Below are 19,741 nucleotides of genomic sequence, written 5' to 3' on the forward strand. Positions count from 1 at the left end.
AAGAGCAGGAAAAAAGAGGAAGGGATAACTCTGGAGAGTCTCAAAGTGATCAGCTGACTGTAGGAAGGACAAGTTGCTACATCTGTTGCAGCAACTGTTTCTTATAGGAATGGCTTTGATGATAATCTAGTTTGTTTTATCAGACACGTAACATGTGAAACAGTGTTTACATTTTTGTTTAAAATCTTAGTTTTTCAGCTGAGGGTTCCTGTCCTTTCAGGTGACATGTAGAGTTTATGTAACCGCATTCTACTTTGCAGGACAGTGAGTTGCTTCTGGTTAGTTACCACGTTAGTTGCAGTCTCTATCAACATGTAGGAATTCAAGCAGATGTGTCAGGAATTATCTTCTACAGGGAAGTTAATGGTAATAAAGATTTTCTTTTAAGATCATTCTTGTGTATGCAAGGGAAATTGTCTGAAAAAACCCCCACTTTGTCTAGCGATAATGGTCAACTTGCAAGGGAATTCTCTTGGCAAACTCATTGGATGGGAAGAATGTAGTTACTGAGGAACCAGAGATGTTAGTTTTCCTGGATAAAAGAAGTAATGGAGTATCGTGTTTCCACCTGGTTTTCTTTTCTACTTTTGTGTTTGGTTTTGATTCATTTTCAGTCTCTTCATCTTTTTAAAGACAGGAATAACAAAATAAGCATAGCTTGATAAATGCTTACTGTAGTAGTTATGAGATTTCCTGTGTTAAAGGTATGGTTACTTTTGGTTGGAAGCAACTCTGTGATTTGGTAGGTATTTTGTAGATATTCCTATGGTTGTGGGAAACAAATACACTGTTGTCTTTTTCTCTGAAATGAACTCGGAGCTTGAAATCGATGAAATTCTCTGCTTCCTAAATGATAGGAAGCCTAATTAATTTTATAGCTTTGTTTCTTGACAGAATTTCTGTGATGAATACCTAATCTTCTGTATGCTACTACTAGGTTTAATTGTGTTTATCTGAAGAATTGAAATTCCACAATTCCAATATTTTTAGCTTGTCCTGTCTGTGCTTCCTAATGATAAATGGATTACTTTTTTTTTTTTTGTAGCATCTAATCTTTCCCCGGAACAGGAACTGCTGACTTAGATCCATTATGATATTGAATCTTAAATATTAATATTTTTGACTGCTTTAATGGATCAGTATAAATCTTACCAGTCAGGGTAGTTTAATCTTGCCTTTTGTGACTTTGATCAATTTCTCAGTACAGATTTAGATCAATAAACCTAAAACTGTCATGTCCTCAGTTAACCTAGTAAACATTTGAACAGCTTTGAGAATATGTTTGTATCTTTCTCTTCTTTGCCTTCAGTGGATGCCTAAGACTCCTTTGTTTTGAGAAAGTAATTGTAGAATATCTATATTAAATACTGTTCTTGACTGATCAAGAGCTTCAGTGAATTCCTCATATTTTCTGTGATATGAGTATTTCTCTATGAAGACTCACTATATGGTTTCTTATGGCATAAAGTATGCAAGTGGACTTCTGAAATAGTTTTAACTGAAAAGGAATAAACAATGTCTAGATAAAATCTTGAACAGAAATTCTGAATTTCTCTTATTTGGAAGAACACTTAGATTGCCCAAAGAATTTTTTAATAAAATTTTTGATGAAGTAAAATGCCATCAGATTGTTTAGAGATAAAAGTGTATTGAAATGGGAAAAACTGAATCCAGTACAAGCGATGGACTTTGCAATCTTCATTCTGTGATGTGGCTATGCTCCTATGAAAAAGTATCAGCTCTTTCTTTGAGTATTTACTTTTCCAAAGCCTTGGAAACCCTTTTTCTGCTTGGTGTTTTCCAACTGCATTGTCTATATGAAAATATCTTCCCCTCTTCTATTTTTTATTTAATTTTTTAATGTTCAAGTCTTTGAATTCTGGCGCTGAGGGATGGAGGCTGTGCTGTTCAATGCCACTAAAGTTTCCTTTTGTTTTTTATAACTTCAGTTCTGAGGTGGCAGGAAAACAGAGTTTTTGTAAATGTGCATTTTTTACAGATCTAACTTAAATTTTATACACTTGTGTTACTACTTAAAGTTGGTGCTGTGCCATGCTGTGCAGGGAGATTTGTGTTGAGAGCAAGAGTGAAAGTGACTCTGCTTCAAGACTTGCAGTTTCATGAATGCTGTTATGGACCTAGAAGAGATGTTCTTTATTTTCCCACTTCGACATGGGGCTTAATAATTCCTCTCATGTAACCTTTCAATTGGGTATGCTGTTGGAGATGCTGAAATTGAGTGGAGGAGCTAGGGCACCACCTGTGAGGCGAGTGCTGTGGCAAAAGTACCTTCAGTTATTGGTCTCTTTTGGTCTGACCTTGCTTTTATTCTGCAGATGGCCCTGTATTCAGAGGGAATACTACCTGCCTGGGGAGTGTTTTGGGTGTCCCTAAATTGTGAAAGAGTTAGTTGGCTCTGGCCTAGAGGTGCTAGTAGAGGACAAATCTGTCTCATCTCCTCGCATCTTCCTCATCTCCTTTTCCTTTTGGACCTCTCTGAAACAAACCCAGACTACAGGATTTGATTTTTGAAACACGCTGAGCTCCAAGTCCTTGCTGCCTTGACTTTGAGCCTTAGGTAGTTCAGTATTCATTAAAATCTTTTCAGCGTGCAACAAAATGCAAACATGTTTCTTAAATCAGGCCTGGAGGGTAAGAAAATGTTAAACGTTGCTAATACAGTTAGCAAAATAAAAACTCTGCACCAAGGTCGGTGTGTGCAAGGGAGTGGAAATCATTCTAAATAGTCCTGAATGCTCCTCCTATTTAGACTTATGTTTATTGTTTGACCTGTGCCATGCGTTTGCAGAATCAGAGCCTTCAAGCCTTCATGATAATTCGTGTTCAGTTTAGCCCAGTGACTATTGTGCTGTGAATCCTGCTTTCTTCTCAGTGGAAGTTGTAGACTGAGATTTCCCAGTAAAAGTGAAGATGTCTGTAGCATTCATTAGGGAACTGTGCCTGTTAATGTTGTTCTGTGTGAAAAGGTAGAGGGAGCAGGCTTGAATAGGCCTGAATTTACATTGGTGTATGTTGTGTTCAAGTACCCCCAAATATACTGAGCAATGAATGTATTAAGGAAGTTCGTGTCCCTGTTGGGCCAATTTTTTAGGCTATTGTAATGGCTGCAGAGCAGTCTTTCCTCAGGTCATGAGGGTAAGTTGTGGAGTGCACGAGCAATGTTGAGTTTTGTCAGCTGCCATGAGAGCAGTAGCTTCCAAAATAGTGCAAAGTGTAAACTTTTGGGGTTGTTGAAGTTAATTCTGTTGTCCATAAATAAAGAGATTATTCTGGTGAAAACTGTCGGTTTCTGCATCACATAACTGGAAAAACGTAGAAGTGGAAATTAGAATTCTAGTTACGTAAATAGACAACTGATCACTGATAAAAATGATCTGTTTTTTATATACACAGGGAAGAAAAACGTGTTTTTAGGAAATCAAGATATAACCTTGAAAGTAATCATGGTTACTTGTCAGCTAGTGAGTCATAGGAAGAAACACAGTTACTCTCTCTGCACTCAGAGAGCAAATATTGTTGTTTCTAACGCACTGATAAACTTCCAGGAGAACTGCAGAAGGGATTTCAAGGAGAGAAATTGTCCTTCAGTACCTTTAGAACTGTCCTGTGTAAGCTTTTCCTAGGAAGAAAGATATCTACTCTCCTTTTCCTTAAACGCATTTATGCAGAAGCATTACATTCCCACCTACTCTACTTCATAGCCCCTTGGGTGAGGGAGCTGTGAACTTACCATAAAATGGGAACCAGGATCTTGACAAATAAGTGCTTTGAAAATTTCTTTGCAAGGCTTGTAGATCTAAAGAAGAAAACTTGCAAAATTTTGATACCTTTATTGAGGCATGCCTGGTAGAGAAAGTATGCCATATACAGAGTACTAGGACGACTGTCCATTTAGAGTCAAACTAAAAGAACAGTAACTCCCTGCCCTAATCCAGGCTAGCCTTTAAAGAGGGTAGGTCAGAAGGGAAGAACTGGGCAGCAGTTATAACAATGAACGTTAGGACATGCTAACATCTTGTTGGTTCCCCTTTCAGCCTTTAAAGGGCACTCATGCTTTTAAACTGAGGTTTGTCAGACATGATGCGATTATCACTTTTGTGTCAATAAGGTGAAAGTGTATCTGCTAAAACCTTTCAGAGTGGACAGTGTTTTGTGTTAACTTCATAAGGGCGTGTAATAGGTAATCTGGGTAAGTGTTAATTGTTCAAAAACTGCATGGAAAACGCAAAGTCTTTTAAAATATTTTGTCCTCATGTCTACCGATAGAACTAGTTTCTAAGTAAGCCTTATAATCTGGTGATGGTAGACAGTGAATTTCTCCATTTATTGCATGCTTTCTCTTGGCTTTTCTGTCTTCGCTTCTGGAATGACAAATGAATCTTCACATGTAGTCATACTTGTCAAACTCACTTGAATAGCGACTATCAGAATTTCTGGGAGTAATAAGAAATTTGAGTAACTCGGGTTTGGTATGCAGGAAGGGAAGTGGCAGTTAATAAAGGGAACCCCAGATAGCCTGCGGTAGGGTAGATGGGACTGTACTACATTAGCCAGACGTGCTCAGGATCTTCCGTCAAGGCACTGTGTTAGGGCTCTGGTTTGGTGCACATACAGTACAGCCGCTAGATGTCATCGCAAAGCTAAGCGAAGCTGCGGTGCGTTCTCCCAGCACACCGGATTCTGGGAAAAAACAGTCTGTGACTTCTCTGTCCTCTTTTGAATTTAATACTAGGTTTTTTTTCTGTATTTTTCCAGCAAAAAAGCATAGAGATTTAATGTGCGTTTATGTTCTGGCAAACAAGTTAACATATTCTTGCCCTAGAGTTGTTTCCATTGATTCTGTTCCAAAATCAAATCTCTTCAGAAAGTCTCTTCATAAGTCTTTATCCTCCAATATGAGAAATACCATCACTTTATAAGTAATCTTATAGAGTTATAATTATAACATCCTTTATTATCAGTTTGTTAGATAGGTTTTGTTTTTTATTGTTTTTCCAGTTTCTCTCTCTCGGTATACATCAGAACATATTTTATTGAGATAATTGTTATTACAGAATGAGAAATTTTCTAAATGGAAATTTCAGTATTGTGGCTGCCTTTGCACAAATATTAACTAGTTGGAGTGGGATGATCTTATATTTGGGTAGGCCACCTTGTAACCTCCAGAACAACCCTCCTTGGAGTTCAAAAGTCTATCCTTTCAAAGAGGATTAAATTTTACCTCAGCGTTTTAGGAAAGAAAGGCAAATAATTGATTTGCTTTTGAACCTCACTGCAAAGTACAACCATCTGTGATGTGACAAGTCTTCTGAGACCATAGCTTGTTACCTTTAAGTTGAAGAATACAGTGTATTTATGTGCAATAAAATGGTGTACTTCTATATGCCAGTTATTGCTGCTGAGGGCCATGAACAGGGGTATTCCGTCAGAACTTTCTGATGCTTGAGGATGAAATATACCCCTTGTAGGCAGCAGACAAGAAGCCGAAGTGGGACATGTCTGCGTGAAGGCACTGTTTATGTTCCCATTCAATAAGCTCTTTAACTTCCCATGAAGTTGACCCTATGACAAATAGCTAGACCACTCTGTTTGTGTCAGTCATGGAATTAACCTCCTTTGAAAACTTCCAGTCCTTATCTAGGCATGAGTAGACAAGAAAACATAGATCTCCTGCCACACTTAATTGCTGTTGCTTGTACTGTAGAAATTCAGAGTATCTTGGGGCTAATGTAAATTGCCACTGAAAAATATCAATTTCTTCTTGTAATCCAGTAAAATCAAACTCTAAATCAGGCTTCTGAACCTAGCTTGAATAGAGCCACAGCAAAATGTTAAGTGTGCTGAGCTGATTGTTCCATTTATTCACCATGAGCCCATTATAAACTAGTATAATTGTCAGGGTGTGTCGTGACATATCTAACTTCTAAAAGCAAATACATATATGCAGGAAGTTCTTAATTAGGATTTTTTTTCCCCCAGACATGACAAATCTTTACATTGAAAGACTGATAGGTTTTCTAAGTGGTCACCCGACGTGGGAATGTCTTCATTTGTAAATCGTAGAGCGTAGCTACACTTCGAACTTACTCTGGGCTTTGTGTCTTCGTGAAAATGCTGTAAGAAATAATTTTAAGTATTTCTTCTTTCTGAGCTAAAAACTTTGTGAACTCTTCCCCCCCGGCTAGGAGCTTTCCCATGCCCCCTGCGTGCAGCAATGCAGCCATTTATGCTGGCCTCCCCAACCAACTGCTGAAGCATACTTGAAACTTTCCAGCCCTTCTTCTCCCCCTCTTCTGATCTTCTCCAGATGTTGGCCAGTAGTTTGGCTTTACTCTGTTTAGTGCCCAACTAATCAGTATTTGCTCTCCCCTGTGTGGCTGCTGCTCTTGTAAACACCCTTGCGTTTGTACAGGGACCTGCTTCTGGAAGTGGGTTGGCTGGCCCTGAGCTGTCACTGCATCTTAGGGGCAAGCCTTTTTATTACACAAATGTTGTGGGAATGGTGCAGTCTCGGTGCACTGTAATATACCATTTAAGCTATGTTCTCCTCAACTCATTGCATTTGTGAAGCATGGAGCTGTCTTAAAACAAGTAACTGATGTTCTAATTGGGTATCTTGTGCTGTATGTGTAGTAGAGCAAGGAAGTCATTGTCATATATTGGAAAGTCGTGCGGTTTTGGGGCTTGAAGGAGGGGTAGCAAAGAAACATCCTGTGGCTGTTCTTGTTTCTCATGCTTTGTTGCCACAGATGGAGTGAATTGCGTTACAATCAAGGCAGTAAAGTCAAGGCTTTAAAATAGCATGCATTTATTAAACGTGGGAGTAGTAAAAAGGTATTGAAGGTACTTAGTGCTTGAAAAAAACGAAATATTATGAATTGCAAGAACAAGGATTTTGCAGCGTTAGCATTGTTACAGATATGTTTGAGGGATGCCCAACACTTTGTGTGGTTGTAAACAGTAGTGCAAGGAGGAGCTTGCCTCTTGGAAGAAGTTAGCATCACCTTTATTGCTCTTGGCTTTGAATGTCAAGCTTTGGGCCTGCTGCTTTGGAGCTGCTGCAGTACGAGTCATACAATATGGATTTATGGGGTGGAGGCACAGTGAGATGTGTGAGAGGTATAGCATGTCTCTTGGTGTGGAGGCTCTTGGACTTTCCAGCATCCTCAAAAGCTGTCCCCTTCTCTCTTGATATCCTGCTATAAAGAGAAGTGAGAGGGAGAGCCCCCCGCCATTAGCATGTGAAGATAGAATATCTCTATTTCCTCTTCATTATTGTTAGTGCTTTTCCTTTAAAATATTCCATTTTTGGTAAGCTATTTCAATTTATCAGAGGTTGTACATCACAATTGCTTCTTTTTTTGGATCGTATTTCTGACCATGCAGCAGGCTAGGGCTTGGCAGGTGGTGGTTATGGGAATTGTAGCAAGCCAGGGACAAAGTTGTTAAAACAGCTGGGCAGGCGCTGCATGTTTAGAGAGCTTGAGAGGTGATGAGAGGGTAAGAGAAATGTATGCAGGTTGCCAAGGGATCATAGAGCAGTGAATTAAAGGGGAGCAGTTTAATGGCTGCATGTGTACCTCTGCTGGCTGTTTTTGGGTGGATAACGTGAACTTGAACGAGCCCCTCAGGATATTGAGGATTCTAGTCAGAGAAGTAGTGGGTAAGCTTGGAACGCTTGTGGCTTGTCCATCGTTGGCATTGGTTGGGAAAACCTTTCCTCTGCCTATGATGATACAGGAGTGAAAGTGAACCACAAGGTATGCGGACAGTCTAGACAGCCGCTTTGCTATTCAGTCTCCATGCCAAGAGTGCAGTCTTTGGTTTACTTTATTTTGGGTGGATCCGTATAAAATACGTGGCAAAATAAACAGGGCTCTACAAAAACCCACAGGAGGGTAGGAATAGGTTAAATCTTTGGGTTCTTTGGTACCTTTCAGTTGCCTGAGTGGGACAATGGACTTCATAATTCTTCATGTTGGCTCAAAGCTAAAAGTACTAATGAAGGTGATGCAGAAGAACGAGCCTTCTGCTCCCACCAAATTCCTACTGGTAAAATAAAAGTTTATTTCTTTGGAAAGAGAATTCTGTTTAACTTGCATCCACTTGCCATTTGCTGACCCTGAGGGTGGGAAGTGCAAGGGGAGGGAAGAGCATATGTACGTAAGCAGTATGCATTCTGGTGGAGCCTGAAGTGGGCTGTTTGTAGGGGTGGTTATATTTTCCCTTAATTTATATGAGAAAAAAAATGGAGGGTTTGCACTACTTGGCATGACCATCATTCTGAAGTACTAAAATTAGGGGGAGGCAGATAGAAGGTAGATTAACAAGTTTCTTCCATGTTCTAAATTTCCCAGTATATTTAGAAGATGTAGAAGATCTGCTTTTACTCTAGTGTGTTTGCAATTTATTGTGTTCAAATTTAGCCTACCTCAAAGTAAATCTACTTCTCAGGTGTGTTTAAAGATGCATATTAAAAGACCAGCTGATCATCAATGAAGCTTGTAACACAAATGGTCCAGGTTAACTGACAGCAAATTTCAAGAGTTGACAAGAATTCAGCTATTGTTTTAGAGGGATTTTTTTTCAGCTGATGAAGAGCGAGCAGCTATACTGAGGAGACCAACAGTAAGGAAGGACAGAAAGAATATGGGAATATCTTCTGTGGACCTCTATTTTTGGGAGTCTCGATCACAGCTTATACCTTGCTTGAAGTCCTCTATCATGAAACTGTTTATCTGTGGCCTTCAAATAAGGGTGAAAAACTCCCATTCCTTACTGTGTGCCACAAGTTAGTTAATGCTTGTTTTATTACAGTTGCGCAATGTAATTTATTTTGTTTGAAAATCAGGAAAATAGTTCTTAGATTCTGTAGAGTATGGTGACGCTGAGCTAGTGAGCTTGTGGTTTCTGTGGGCTAGCCAATTCACAAGTCCTGCCTGCTAGCAAGGGGGAGAATGAGGAAGAATTGGCGCAAAAGCTGTAGAAAGCCTATTCCCGGCTGTTTTCTCTCCATATTTCTTCTGAAACAAAAAGTTGATACTACTAGATGTAGCTAACTGCATGTTGCCTTCTGGATACTTCTAGACAACAGCTGTTCCAGTTGGTCGTGGATACTCCAGTGATTTCTTCTCCATTGGCCTGTAGCAGACGTTTAACTGGCAAAAGCCATGTTAGGAGTCCTGTGGCTTGGCCAGTTTTAAAAGAAGAGGTACCAGTGATTGACAGTTTTTTGAGAAAGGAGAATGTTCGCACCCTGACAAGGACAGATGGACTTGCTGGAACAGATTGGAAGGTCTGCAAAACTGAGAACCACCATAACCTTTGTAGCAGTTCTCCAGAGGCTTGTGGTAAAGACAATGAAGTGGGATCAGGAAAGAGTCCTGAATGTGCCAAAAATCATGAAGAACCTTCTACATCTGTGGCAAAATTAGTTAAGAAAGGTGAGATGCTTAATGTTTTGGTTCTGTCCTGTTCGTTCTCACCAAGTCCTTGGTAATGGTTGGCTGCATGCATTACAGAAGCATCAATATGTGGCATTCATTTCACTTTTCTGCAGTATTCTGATCTGCCAGTTAAACAGGATGCACCTGAACATGTCAGTACTTTAACGGAACTATACTTCATTCAGTATAGGCCGTCCGTGGCTGGATGCATGTGTGAAATTACTGCTTACGTGGGACAGCTATGCTACAAGCATATTGATGAGGAAGTCTGAGTTGATGCCAAGCAAATGAATGGAGTTCAGCTCTTACGGATTCCTTTGTTTTTAGTAACAACTCTAGGGAAAACAAAAAAAAAATACACAACAGAGTTACTCAGCAGAAAATGAAGTCATTTTCTCTTCTCCTTTGCCTTAATGACTAGACAGGCAACATCGTCATTCATTCTGCTCTCATATCCTCAAGTAATCAGGAGCAAGTTATTTTTATAGTGTATTTGTTATTTGAGGGGTATATAAGTAGTCAAAATCATCATGGTCTCGGTTAATATTTTTTCCTTTATTTAGGAGTGAAGTACTACAAAAGCGAGTTGTCGTCACAGAAATATTCTTATATTTATATAAATTCTTAGATTTCTCTGTAATACGTACATTATTCTACATTTGTGTTAGATTTTCTTCCATCTGCCTGTGCATAAAAGACAAGATGCATTCTGGTATTATACATAAAGGGGAATAAATGGTCTGGAATGAAAATAACTGCTAAGAGTGAAAACTACGGTTAGATGTGCCAGATTTAAAAAAAAAAAAAAAAAAAAAAAAAAGAAATCTGGAAGTCTGGATTTTCATTTTCTGCAGTCAACAATTAATACTTTTCAAATCAAAACACTTGATTTTGCTTTAACGTATGTACTAGTAAAAGTATTCTCCTCTGCTTTCAGTGGATTGTCCTGTTTGTGGGGTTGCTATTCCAGAGCAATATATAAACAAACATCTAGATAGCTGCTTGACAAGAGAAGAGAAGAAGGACAGCCTCAGAAGGTAAAAAAAACCCTAACTCTAAGAAGTTTTAGGTGCACTTGGCCATTTTTCTGTACTGCTGAAGTAAGAAATACTAATTGATGAGTTGTAATGCAGTGAATTGTTTTTCTTGCTTACCTGCTATGTAAATCACTTTTAGTGGTGATTTTCCTCTCTCAAAGTATGTGCATCAACAAAAGAGATACTTTTTGGCTTTTAGTGGCAAGAAAACACTGGATAATGTTTTGAAATGTTGGACATAGTGTACAGACTAGGTTTTATTACCTATTGTTGTCATATTTCTGCTCACTAACATAAAAATTCTATTCAGATAAATTTATTCTTGCTTTTTCACTTGGTGAGAAGGGATCAGTACTTCCAGTTTTTCCATTAAAATATGTTTTAAAACTTTAGAAGCAGAGATTAACAACTTCAAAAAAAAAAAACAACAAAAAAAAACTTCCCCTGTTTCAAATAGTGAAGGAATTTTCTTTTGACCTAACTGTCAAGTTAAAAGATTATAGGTAAAAATCGCACCTTACTCTGCTTGCTGTAGTTCTTTTTTAAGTTCCCCCAGGAAAACTTGTTTCTTTAAGGTCTCAATTTTCGTAAGATTAATGCCTTATGTAAGAAAGTGAGTAAGAAAGTGTGCCTTTGACTTTATACCTCCTGCTTCAGAATTTGTTAGGGTTGCCACATTCACATCAGAGCTGTGGACTTTGGTCTTTTATGTATTAGTGTAAACTTATTGCTAACAGATCAGACTTGAGAACTGTGAAGGACTTTTACTGCGTATAGTTTTTACTGCATGCTTGTATTTCCAAGTCCTCTGAACCTTAAATTAGATAGTAATTTTATATTAAAGCTCTTATTTGGCCCAGTAATGCTTTGAATGAAATATATAAGCTAAAGGATTTTTGAAGATGAATAAGTGGTAAACTAATATGAAAGACATCTTAATCTACACTACATCTCAATCTTCACTGGTGTTGTTTTTAGTGTTTCCTTTATTCTTAATGAATAGAAATGAAAGCCAGATCTTTCTTTGTTATCAAGATCCTATCCCTAATAGAATTTTAAATTTTGTCCATTTATCTAGACTACTTGGATCTTAAGATAGTATCATGCAAGCTACTTCTCCTGTGAGATCGGCTGCTGTGTGTTAAACGTGGCTTTGGCAATGTGTTTATTTTATGGCAATGTTGTTGTTTGGATTTTGGTAACAGCACATCTGTAGTTCTTCTCTGAGGAATTTTAACTCTGCTTAGTCTCAAATTAGGAGCACGTGGCATGCTATGTTAACAGTTGAGCAGTAACTCAGTGGAACTAATAATTTAGGTCCTCAAATCGCCACAGGATGAATTGTAACAGGTAAGCATAAGTTTGCAAAAAACTCTGCATTTCTCTAGGATGAGTTAAAATACTAAGATTCAAAACCATTGTGAATGATTTTCATGTAGCTGTCTGCCCCCAAAGCTGTCACCAGTCTTCTAGGTCATGCTGCTGATGAATTCCAATAAATGACAAACTTCTTCAGGACTTTCGAAAGATTTAATTATTCAATGAGACTTTTGTATTTCCCCAAAGAATATGAAAAAACTCTTTTCTTGAAAAGAGTATTGTGGAAATGCATTTTTTTCTTTTTTTTGCCAGCTGTGCATACTGGAGCTAATTGAGAGTAAACTAACTAAAATAAAAAATGACTTAAGCAAAAATGATCATTAACTTTAAATTTAATTTCCACCATGATAAGCTAAAAGTGCTGAATGCAATTTTCAAGTCTCTTGATCTCACAGTAGAAAACTTAACGTCTTCATAATTCAGAGCAGTGAAGCTTAATTTCATTTTGCTTCAGGAAGAAGTGTGTCTGTAACTAAGTGCAGTTCTTCTTTAACTAAAAAGAGATTATTTAAGTTGAGGGTGAGCAAGGAAGTAGATGGATCTTAGTACCTTAGATGGCTACTTTTGGTTATATTTCACTAGGAGAGGTAGGGAAGGCTGAGATAATTTGTACATAGAAATTTTTTTGCTCTTTTTAGACAGCAAAAGTTATAGTATGAGTTGCATTTTTTATGACAGTTTCCAGTAAATAAGAAATTTTCCCTCACTGTGCCAGGAAAGTTAGCTACTTCTGACGTAAGACTGAGTGAGGGAGTAAATTTTGGTGTTAGGTGATGATTGTCTGAGAGCACTGTTAATTCTCTTTGATGTCACTTTCTGCGTTATGAAACTATCCTTCTGTTAGATGGGAACTACAAATGTGCTTTCAGGTACATGGCTATCTTCTTCAAAGTCATTTGTCCAGAAAGTTGAAAAATCTTCTGGTACAAGTTTTGGGTTGCAGTTTTACAGCTTTTAAAACTTCATCAACTAATTCAGGTAAGGTATAGCCAATATTTGTGTGGAAAAGCCATGTGTCTCAGGCATCTGTTAATTCAGCACACTTTTTGAATTCAGCCTGAACACAGGCATGATCCTAATAAAGATTAATACTGTGTTTGCTGATGTGATTCTGAAGACTTTACTGGAGGTACTAAAACCTGTCACAGTACTAGTTACATGAGAAGTAGTTTTCACATAGTATTCTAAAGAAAATCAGACTAGACTGATTACTTTCTACACATATTTTATATGCTTCGTGTTAGATAGCAACAGTTCAAGAACACTTTTCCATTGCATCTGTCATGCACTGTGTCATTTGTTGTGTGTCTGTCACGACTGATCTGATTCTTTGAAGTATTTCTTATCCAAAGTGGAAGTAGTACCCTGTAAAAACATAAGTCAATGTTTGGATTCTTGCTGAGAGTATTCATAAAAAAGCCCACCAAAATACCCTATTTGTTTCCTCTTCCTGTTGCAGTTCTGGTCACAAAAGGAAGCCTATGTCCAAAGTAGTTTACAACTTACTTTCTGATCGTGATTTGAAGAAGAAACTAAAGGAGCATGGACTGTCTACCCATGGAACCCGGCAGCAGCTCATTAAAAGGCACCAAGAATTTGTACACATGTATAATGCTCAGTGTGATTCTCTCAATCCCAAATCGGGTAAGTTATAAATTCTAGGAAAGTCGTCATCATCGTTGCTAACTATTTATATGCGTCTATTCCTTCCGTTGTCTGCAGAGTAGGAGAAAGATTGGTTTGAATATTTGGGAACGCTGGAGCTGGAAAAATTTATCTTCAGAGCTATATAAATCATGATTAATGTGAAAAAGGAAATTTAATGAAAACCAGAAGTGTATTGCTGTACTCTGGAAATATCCAGCAAAGATGTACATATACATAAATAAGGTTTTGGATTTTGTTTTTTTAATTAGCACACATTTTCTCCTCCGGTGTATTGAAATTCTTTCTGGTTTGTTAACCCTAATACAAAAAAAGTGTGTTGTGGTTTTATTGACTTTGCATTTTAATGGGTATGTCCAAATTAAGCTCCAAGGCGCTTAGTTTTAAAAAAAAAAAAAAAAAAAAAAAAAAGTTAGAAATACCTGAGGTATGTAGTAAATGAACTGATAATTTTTGTTTTGCATTTGTTGTCCGTCTGTACACTGAGGCTTTTATATATTTTTATTGCACTTAATTTCAAAATGAGATTTCTTTTTGGAGCTAATAGTAAAGTATAAAATTAATGAATGAGAAAATGTTTTGCGGCATGGACTTTTTATATCATTTTGTGTTTGGCAGCAATTTTGTTATAATTAAACTTAGACTGTACATAGCACTAAACAGTTTGTTACATATGAAAAGTGGATTGCGTTTTAGTGTCTAATGTGACTGCAGTATAAAGTTCCTTTAAGCAGCAGTCTGTGTTTGCACGTGCTCAGGTTTAATTCCTGTAAAATGCCAGAGTTGGTTCATGAAAGATGAAGTCTGAGTGGGGTGGTTGTGCTGCCTGGATTTGTAGGCAGTGCAGCCATTTTTAAATTCTAAAGAGCATGTATGCTACAGGGAGAGCTGTCCCAGTTAATCTCATTATATTCCATTTTAAGCAAGCTGAATACATGCATCTCTTTAAAGAGATGCGTCATTTGTCATGTCTCAATTCAGTTCTACAAATAGAAATAACACAAATACATACATGTTTGTGTGTGTGAGAGACATCAGATTTATGGTTACGTTATCTTTTATTTGACTTGAGGTGTACGGCAAACTGAGTCCTTTTACAGGAGTTTCTCCCAGGACAGAGTTCTGATACTGCTCTCCTGGGAGCTACGGAGCTGTTACTCTCACATGGAAACTCTCGTATAGTGGGTATTGTATTTTCCTGTGCTGGTTCAGGACGTAGCTTGCTGTCTACAAGTTCTGTATCTGTAGATGACTGACCTCCTATAGTCCTGTTGCTAGCAAGAGCTGGAGGGTGAAAATTTTCCCTCTGGGTAGATGAGGATTAAGTCTTCTACCTCACCCTCAATTTGACCTTTTTAATCTCATGTTTACAGAGACTTAAGTTCTGAAGCATAAGTTTACCACTTCTTCCAAAAGTTGTTAACAATTCTCAAAATTTTTGTGTGTTGGAAGACTCGAAAAGAGTTTGGACTGGGTGAGTGTTTGGCCTCACTGGCAGTGCAGCTCTTGGGAAACTGTCTGAAACAGCAGGCAGTCATGCGTAAGGAATTGGGAGCCGACACCACTTACACAACAGGGTTTAGCAACTCTATGGATAAGATAGCATACCCACTGCATGTACACAACTAAATCTTACAATTTGTTAGTTGCTGCATAGGTATAATAGGAATACTTTGGAAGGAGGCAAAAGTATTCTTCTTTGAGAAGGCTTCCAAATTTAAACAGTACAAACCACTTGAACTAGTCAATTACTGCTTAACAAATTGGACACTGTAGGATAACTTTTTTTTTAAGAGTAGTCGACTGTCAAAGTTCAGATGCTAACTCCATGCTCATATGGTCTGCACGGTTAGTTGTTCACAAATGCTGAATAGCTACAACCGCTACTGTGGCGTTTGAAAAACAAAGTAAACTTTTGGTGTTCAGCTTCTTCACGAAACAGGCAAAACCACCAGAGGCAGTGCTTTTTTCAAAACCAAGTCGGTCACTGGGGAATATAAATATGAATTTAGCAGTCAAACTTTAGGCTACTGATTTTGAAATCTTGACCTTACTTGCCAGCTCTTGGCTTTCCTTGTGGGATTAAGCGCATGAGAAAAGCGAGTTTGTAACCGAAGCTATTTGCTTTTTCATTTTGCTCTTATTTTAAGAACTTGAACAGGAACTAAAAAAGGTTAAGTGCCTAAGTGCACTATTAAGGTACCCAGAGCAGTGCTTAGTTTGTGTCCTAGTTGCTTTTGGAAATAAACAGATGCTTTAAAAATTGTTTCCTAGGACTTTAGGAAGACTCTGTAATGAGAACCAGCACATGCAGCTAAGACTGTATTTGATTTTGGCAAGTTTACTGCGGTGACAGAAACTTAGCAAGTTCATTGCTTATCTGTGCAAGAACAGCGCTTGTATCAGAATTTCAGTCCGAAAATTATTTGTTAAACTTGGAAATTGAATTAAACACTGTAAAGAGTGGGCTTCTCCCAGCTCCTCAAAGGCTGGAGGAGACCAAAAGTGGCTGTAGGTTGTGCAGGACTGCAGTGACCCGATGGCTAATCAACAGTGGAGCAATTTCTAAGTGAGAGCGATGCGTGGTCTGGAGAGGAGCAGCTGGAGCTCTGGGTGCAGGGAGAGGAGGGGGCCTAGGAGCGGGGCCGCACCGCTGCCGGGGTGCCGCAGCAGGAGCGGCCTGGGAAGCGGGTGCGGATGTGACTGCAGCCTCGCGCCTCTTCGGGAGGCGCTAGAACTGAAGTTCTGCGGTACCTGCAGTTCTCTGTTAGTCCTTTAACATGCTGGGTGTTACTCTTTTCTAGAAATGATTCTTCACTTAATGCTTATAATGAAGCAGCACAAAATCCCTGTCTGCATAGTCCATTCAAGCTAGCTAAATGAGTGGATTCACAGTAGTACAGTATACTTCAGCTAGTCTAGTATAAATGATGCAGACTTTTTAAAGCTCTGGCTCAATACCTTTTTATAAAGGACGAGTTATTGGACTAGGACTTGTGATGGAGACAGTCATTTTCAATGGTAGCAGTGAACCTGAGGTGACTATAGAATAAGAATAGCTGGGCTTCTAAAGAAGCTCAAGTGCCAAATTCCTGGATTTTGCTTAAACCAGTTTTGAACGAATTTTATTCCCTCACAGTTTGAGAGGCTCTTTTTCCTGCCGCTCTGGCTACTTCACTATGTAGTGAAAGTATTTGTTTTAATAAATACACGTAGCTATGTAGTGGTTCTGTAAAAATGATTAAGGGTAGAAACGTATTAGTAAGTAAATGTCAAAATAAACCAAGCAGCATCCAGCATAGCTGGAGTTTTAGTTATAAAGTTAACAGACCCAGTTATGTTTGAGGTGTCTGACTTAACTGTTATAGTAACTTGTAATTCATCTTTGGCCTATGAGTTTTGGACATAAGCCTGCAGACGGTTTTATTCTGCCTTGGAATGTAGTCCTTGGAGGTGTGTTTAAAAAAAGAGATGCAGCATGGTGTTATTTTATCTCCCATTTAAATACGCATTGTAAAATGGAAACTTTTTTATTAAAGACATGCCTGTAGGTCACAGAAACACTATAGTATGTTCGTATAAGATTTGGAGGAAATAAGACTCCATTCTTGCATGAGTTTCTTACAGAGGAAAAGTAAGAGAGTAGCAGCCCAGGAGTGGCTGAGCGCCAGCTGCAGGCAGGCACCTCTGCCAAGACCCGTGCCTCCTGGCCTTGCCTTCTGCTCCCGAGTCCCACACTCTGCCGCTGCAGCTAATTCTTGCAAACAAGAGAGTGATTTTTCTGTATTAACAAAGGTCCACTAAGCACTGGTATTAAACTATTCGATTTGTATTGGCTTGCAATTTGAGTCTGAGTTTTGACTGTTGGAAAGCTAATGCAGCTTGTCCCTTTGTGATTTAAACTCCATGGTAGTTTCATGCAGTGCTGTTATATCCTTTTATCTAACAACTCCTGTTTTAGTGATCTGTTTCTTGTGTTTTCAAACAGTTGCAGAGATTGTTAAAGAGCTGGAAAAGAATGAGAAGATTCGGGTTCAGCTTGAATTTAATAAACCTGGTGAAAATGTAAGCTGATTTCACTTTGTTTTTAAAGTGAAGGGGAGAAATTGCAGAGCAAATACTGAGCATGTTTACGAATTCCCATAATAAAATGATAGGTGGACTCGTAGATTGCATGTCAGAATGGGTATACCATCAACAGCAACATGGCTTTCTCATACTGCTCACTTGTCATGGGCAGTTCTTAGAAACAGCAGCAGTATGCTATGTCTGAACTATTTAAGTAGGAGTGTTTTTGATTACAGTGAAAATTATTGAGAAATGTTCCCCTTGGTCATATTGGAGGATTTTGACCCTCCATGGTAGTGTGGGGAATATTTTGCTTCCTAGAATTCTCTAGGATTTATCTAACAAATTTCTTGCTTGGGTATTAGCAGTAGCTCCTGTTCTTTTCCCATGACACATGCTACTTTTTTGTCTCTTGTATGTTTGCTGCACAGCATTAGGGAGTATTTTATGGTACACACATGCTGGATGTAATGTGAAGTGGCTGGGCTTACTCCTGATGTCTTTGTGAAAGCAAAGCAAGGCAGCATGTGCATGTACTTTTAAATATATACTGTCTATGGGTGAGACGGAGCTGGTGGGGAAAAATGGACAGCTGATCCTTCTTCCAATTTCAAGTCTTACTTTAAAATATGCAGCTTTATCATATTTTCCCCTCTGTAAATAAATATTTGTGTGATTTCTGTAGAGCTTGACCTTTACAAAAGACCAGACAGAGAAAGAAATAGATGAGATCCATGCTGATTATCGTAAGTAGTATACGAATATATTCACTTCATTTTCCTTACAAATTCATCATCTTTTTGCTTTGTACTAAATTACCAAAAAAAGGATTTTTTTTTCCTGAATGTTTCTTTCTTCGTTTAATAAATGAAAGTGGAGGTACTCTTATTTGGCCTGAAATTTCCTCTTTGAAACCCCAAAGTCTCTGTTAAGCACTGACTTTTTGATAAAACTCACTGCCAAGCCTGGGTAAGATTGAGAAGGTAGTTGATGGCTTCCCGAACACATCTCCATTCATGCACTCGTTTCCTTAATGGTCCTCCTATATACTTGTTGGATATAAGGAACAGGAAAGTGGAGTTTCTCTGTCCTCTATGTTGGGTATGTAACACATGGTTATATGGCTTCCTCTGAAATCCTCTGGCAGAAATAAGGAGCAGAACTTTTCTGAAGGGACTCACTGTGGCTCAACCAATGGTTTACATCCAGACCAGCAGTCTCAAACCTAGCTAACTGGGCTGTTGGTTGTCACTTGGAGAAATGCTGTTTCAATGTCTTGCTCTGTGTAAGGCTCTCCATGTGATCCTTATAATGCAACTTTTGAAGTCCAGAGGGGTGGTTGTGACCGCAGTGAAAGCTGATCTTGTTTTGCTTGCGAGTCTTCACCCTTGTTTGCCTCAGATTTTTCATCGCATCCTCTGAACGTAACTTGAATTACTTGAAGAGGTTCATGTGAATTGGTTAATTATTTTGCCAGTTCTACTTTGTTAAAATTTTGCAGCAGGTGAATATCTGTATAAATTAAGTCACTCAGCTGATTATAAAAAAGAAGCATCTTTCCTGCTGTTGTGTCGCTGTGAACAATGGCATGTACTTCAGAGGGGTTTTTTAAATGCATAGTTTTTTTCAACTTCAGATTTTACATTGTTTTTTCTCTCTTGAGCTTCTGGGCACTATATTACTTCTGCTTGGCAGAAAGTTTTTAAGACTTAGAGTGACTATGAGACAGGGGGAGAGAGAGAGACTGGAGTTGGCTAATAAGCCCTCAAGACGTACTAGACTGGTTCAAATGCAGCTAAATCACTGCACAGGGAGGTGTCTGGGGCTGGCAAGGCTTGTGCTGAGGTGGAGCTGAGGAGATCTGGCGAAGGCTGGCTGTCTCAGCCCTGGACTCCCCAGTACACCCAGTCACGTGGATAGTGGGTTTTTCCATTAATCAGGATATTCCCTCCTGCCTTGACTCTTAGGATTCAATAATTCGTATGCTTCAGGCGTATGAATTATTTCATAATGCAGCTAGATTTAACCTAGTTAATTTTAATTGCGGTATATCCATTTCTGTAAAGGCTAAATAAGGACCTAAATCTTTAGCAGATTTTTCTTTTTTTTTGCTGCTATTCTTAA

General features: G+C 38.5%; 1 protein-coding gene across 8 annotated transcripts in view; it reads left to right on the plus strand.

Moving 5' to 3' along the window:
• RAD18 (RAD18 E3 ubiquitin protein ligase) overlaps nt 1-19,741 on the plus strand; it is a 68,571-nt gene that overhangs the window by 8,371 nt on the left and 40,459 nt on the right. For all 8 annotated transcript variants that reach the window (XR_011144075.1, XM_068960435.1, XM_068960433.1 and 5 more), the window contains exons 5-9: nt 9,109-9,464; nt 10,405-10,504; nt 13,344-13,528; nt 17,538-17,614; nt 18,303-18,363. Coding sequence is in view for 7 of the 8 variants with exons in the window: in XM_068960435.1 (XP_068816536.1) it covers nt 9,109-9,464; nt 10,405-10,504; nt 13,344-13,528; nt 17,538-17,614; nt 18,303-18,363 (779 nt within the window). In the remaining variant the exon portion in view is untranslated. The remainder of the gene's footprint in view (nt 1-9,108; nt 9,465-10,404; nt 10,505-13,343; nt 13,529-17,537; nt 17,615-18,302; nt 18,364-19,741) is intronic.

The sequence above is a fragment of the Struthio camelus genome, chromosome 14, assembly GCF_040807025.1.
Source record: "Struthio camelus isolate bStrCam1 chromosome 14, bStrCam1.hap1, whole genome shotgun sequence".
In the NCBI taxonomy this organism is placed as follows: Eukaryota; Metazoa; Chordata; class Aves; order Struthioniformes; family Struthionidae; genus Struthio; species Struthio camelus.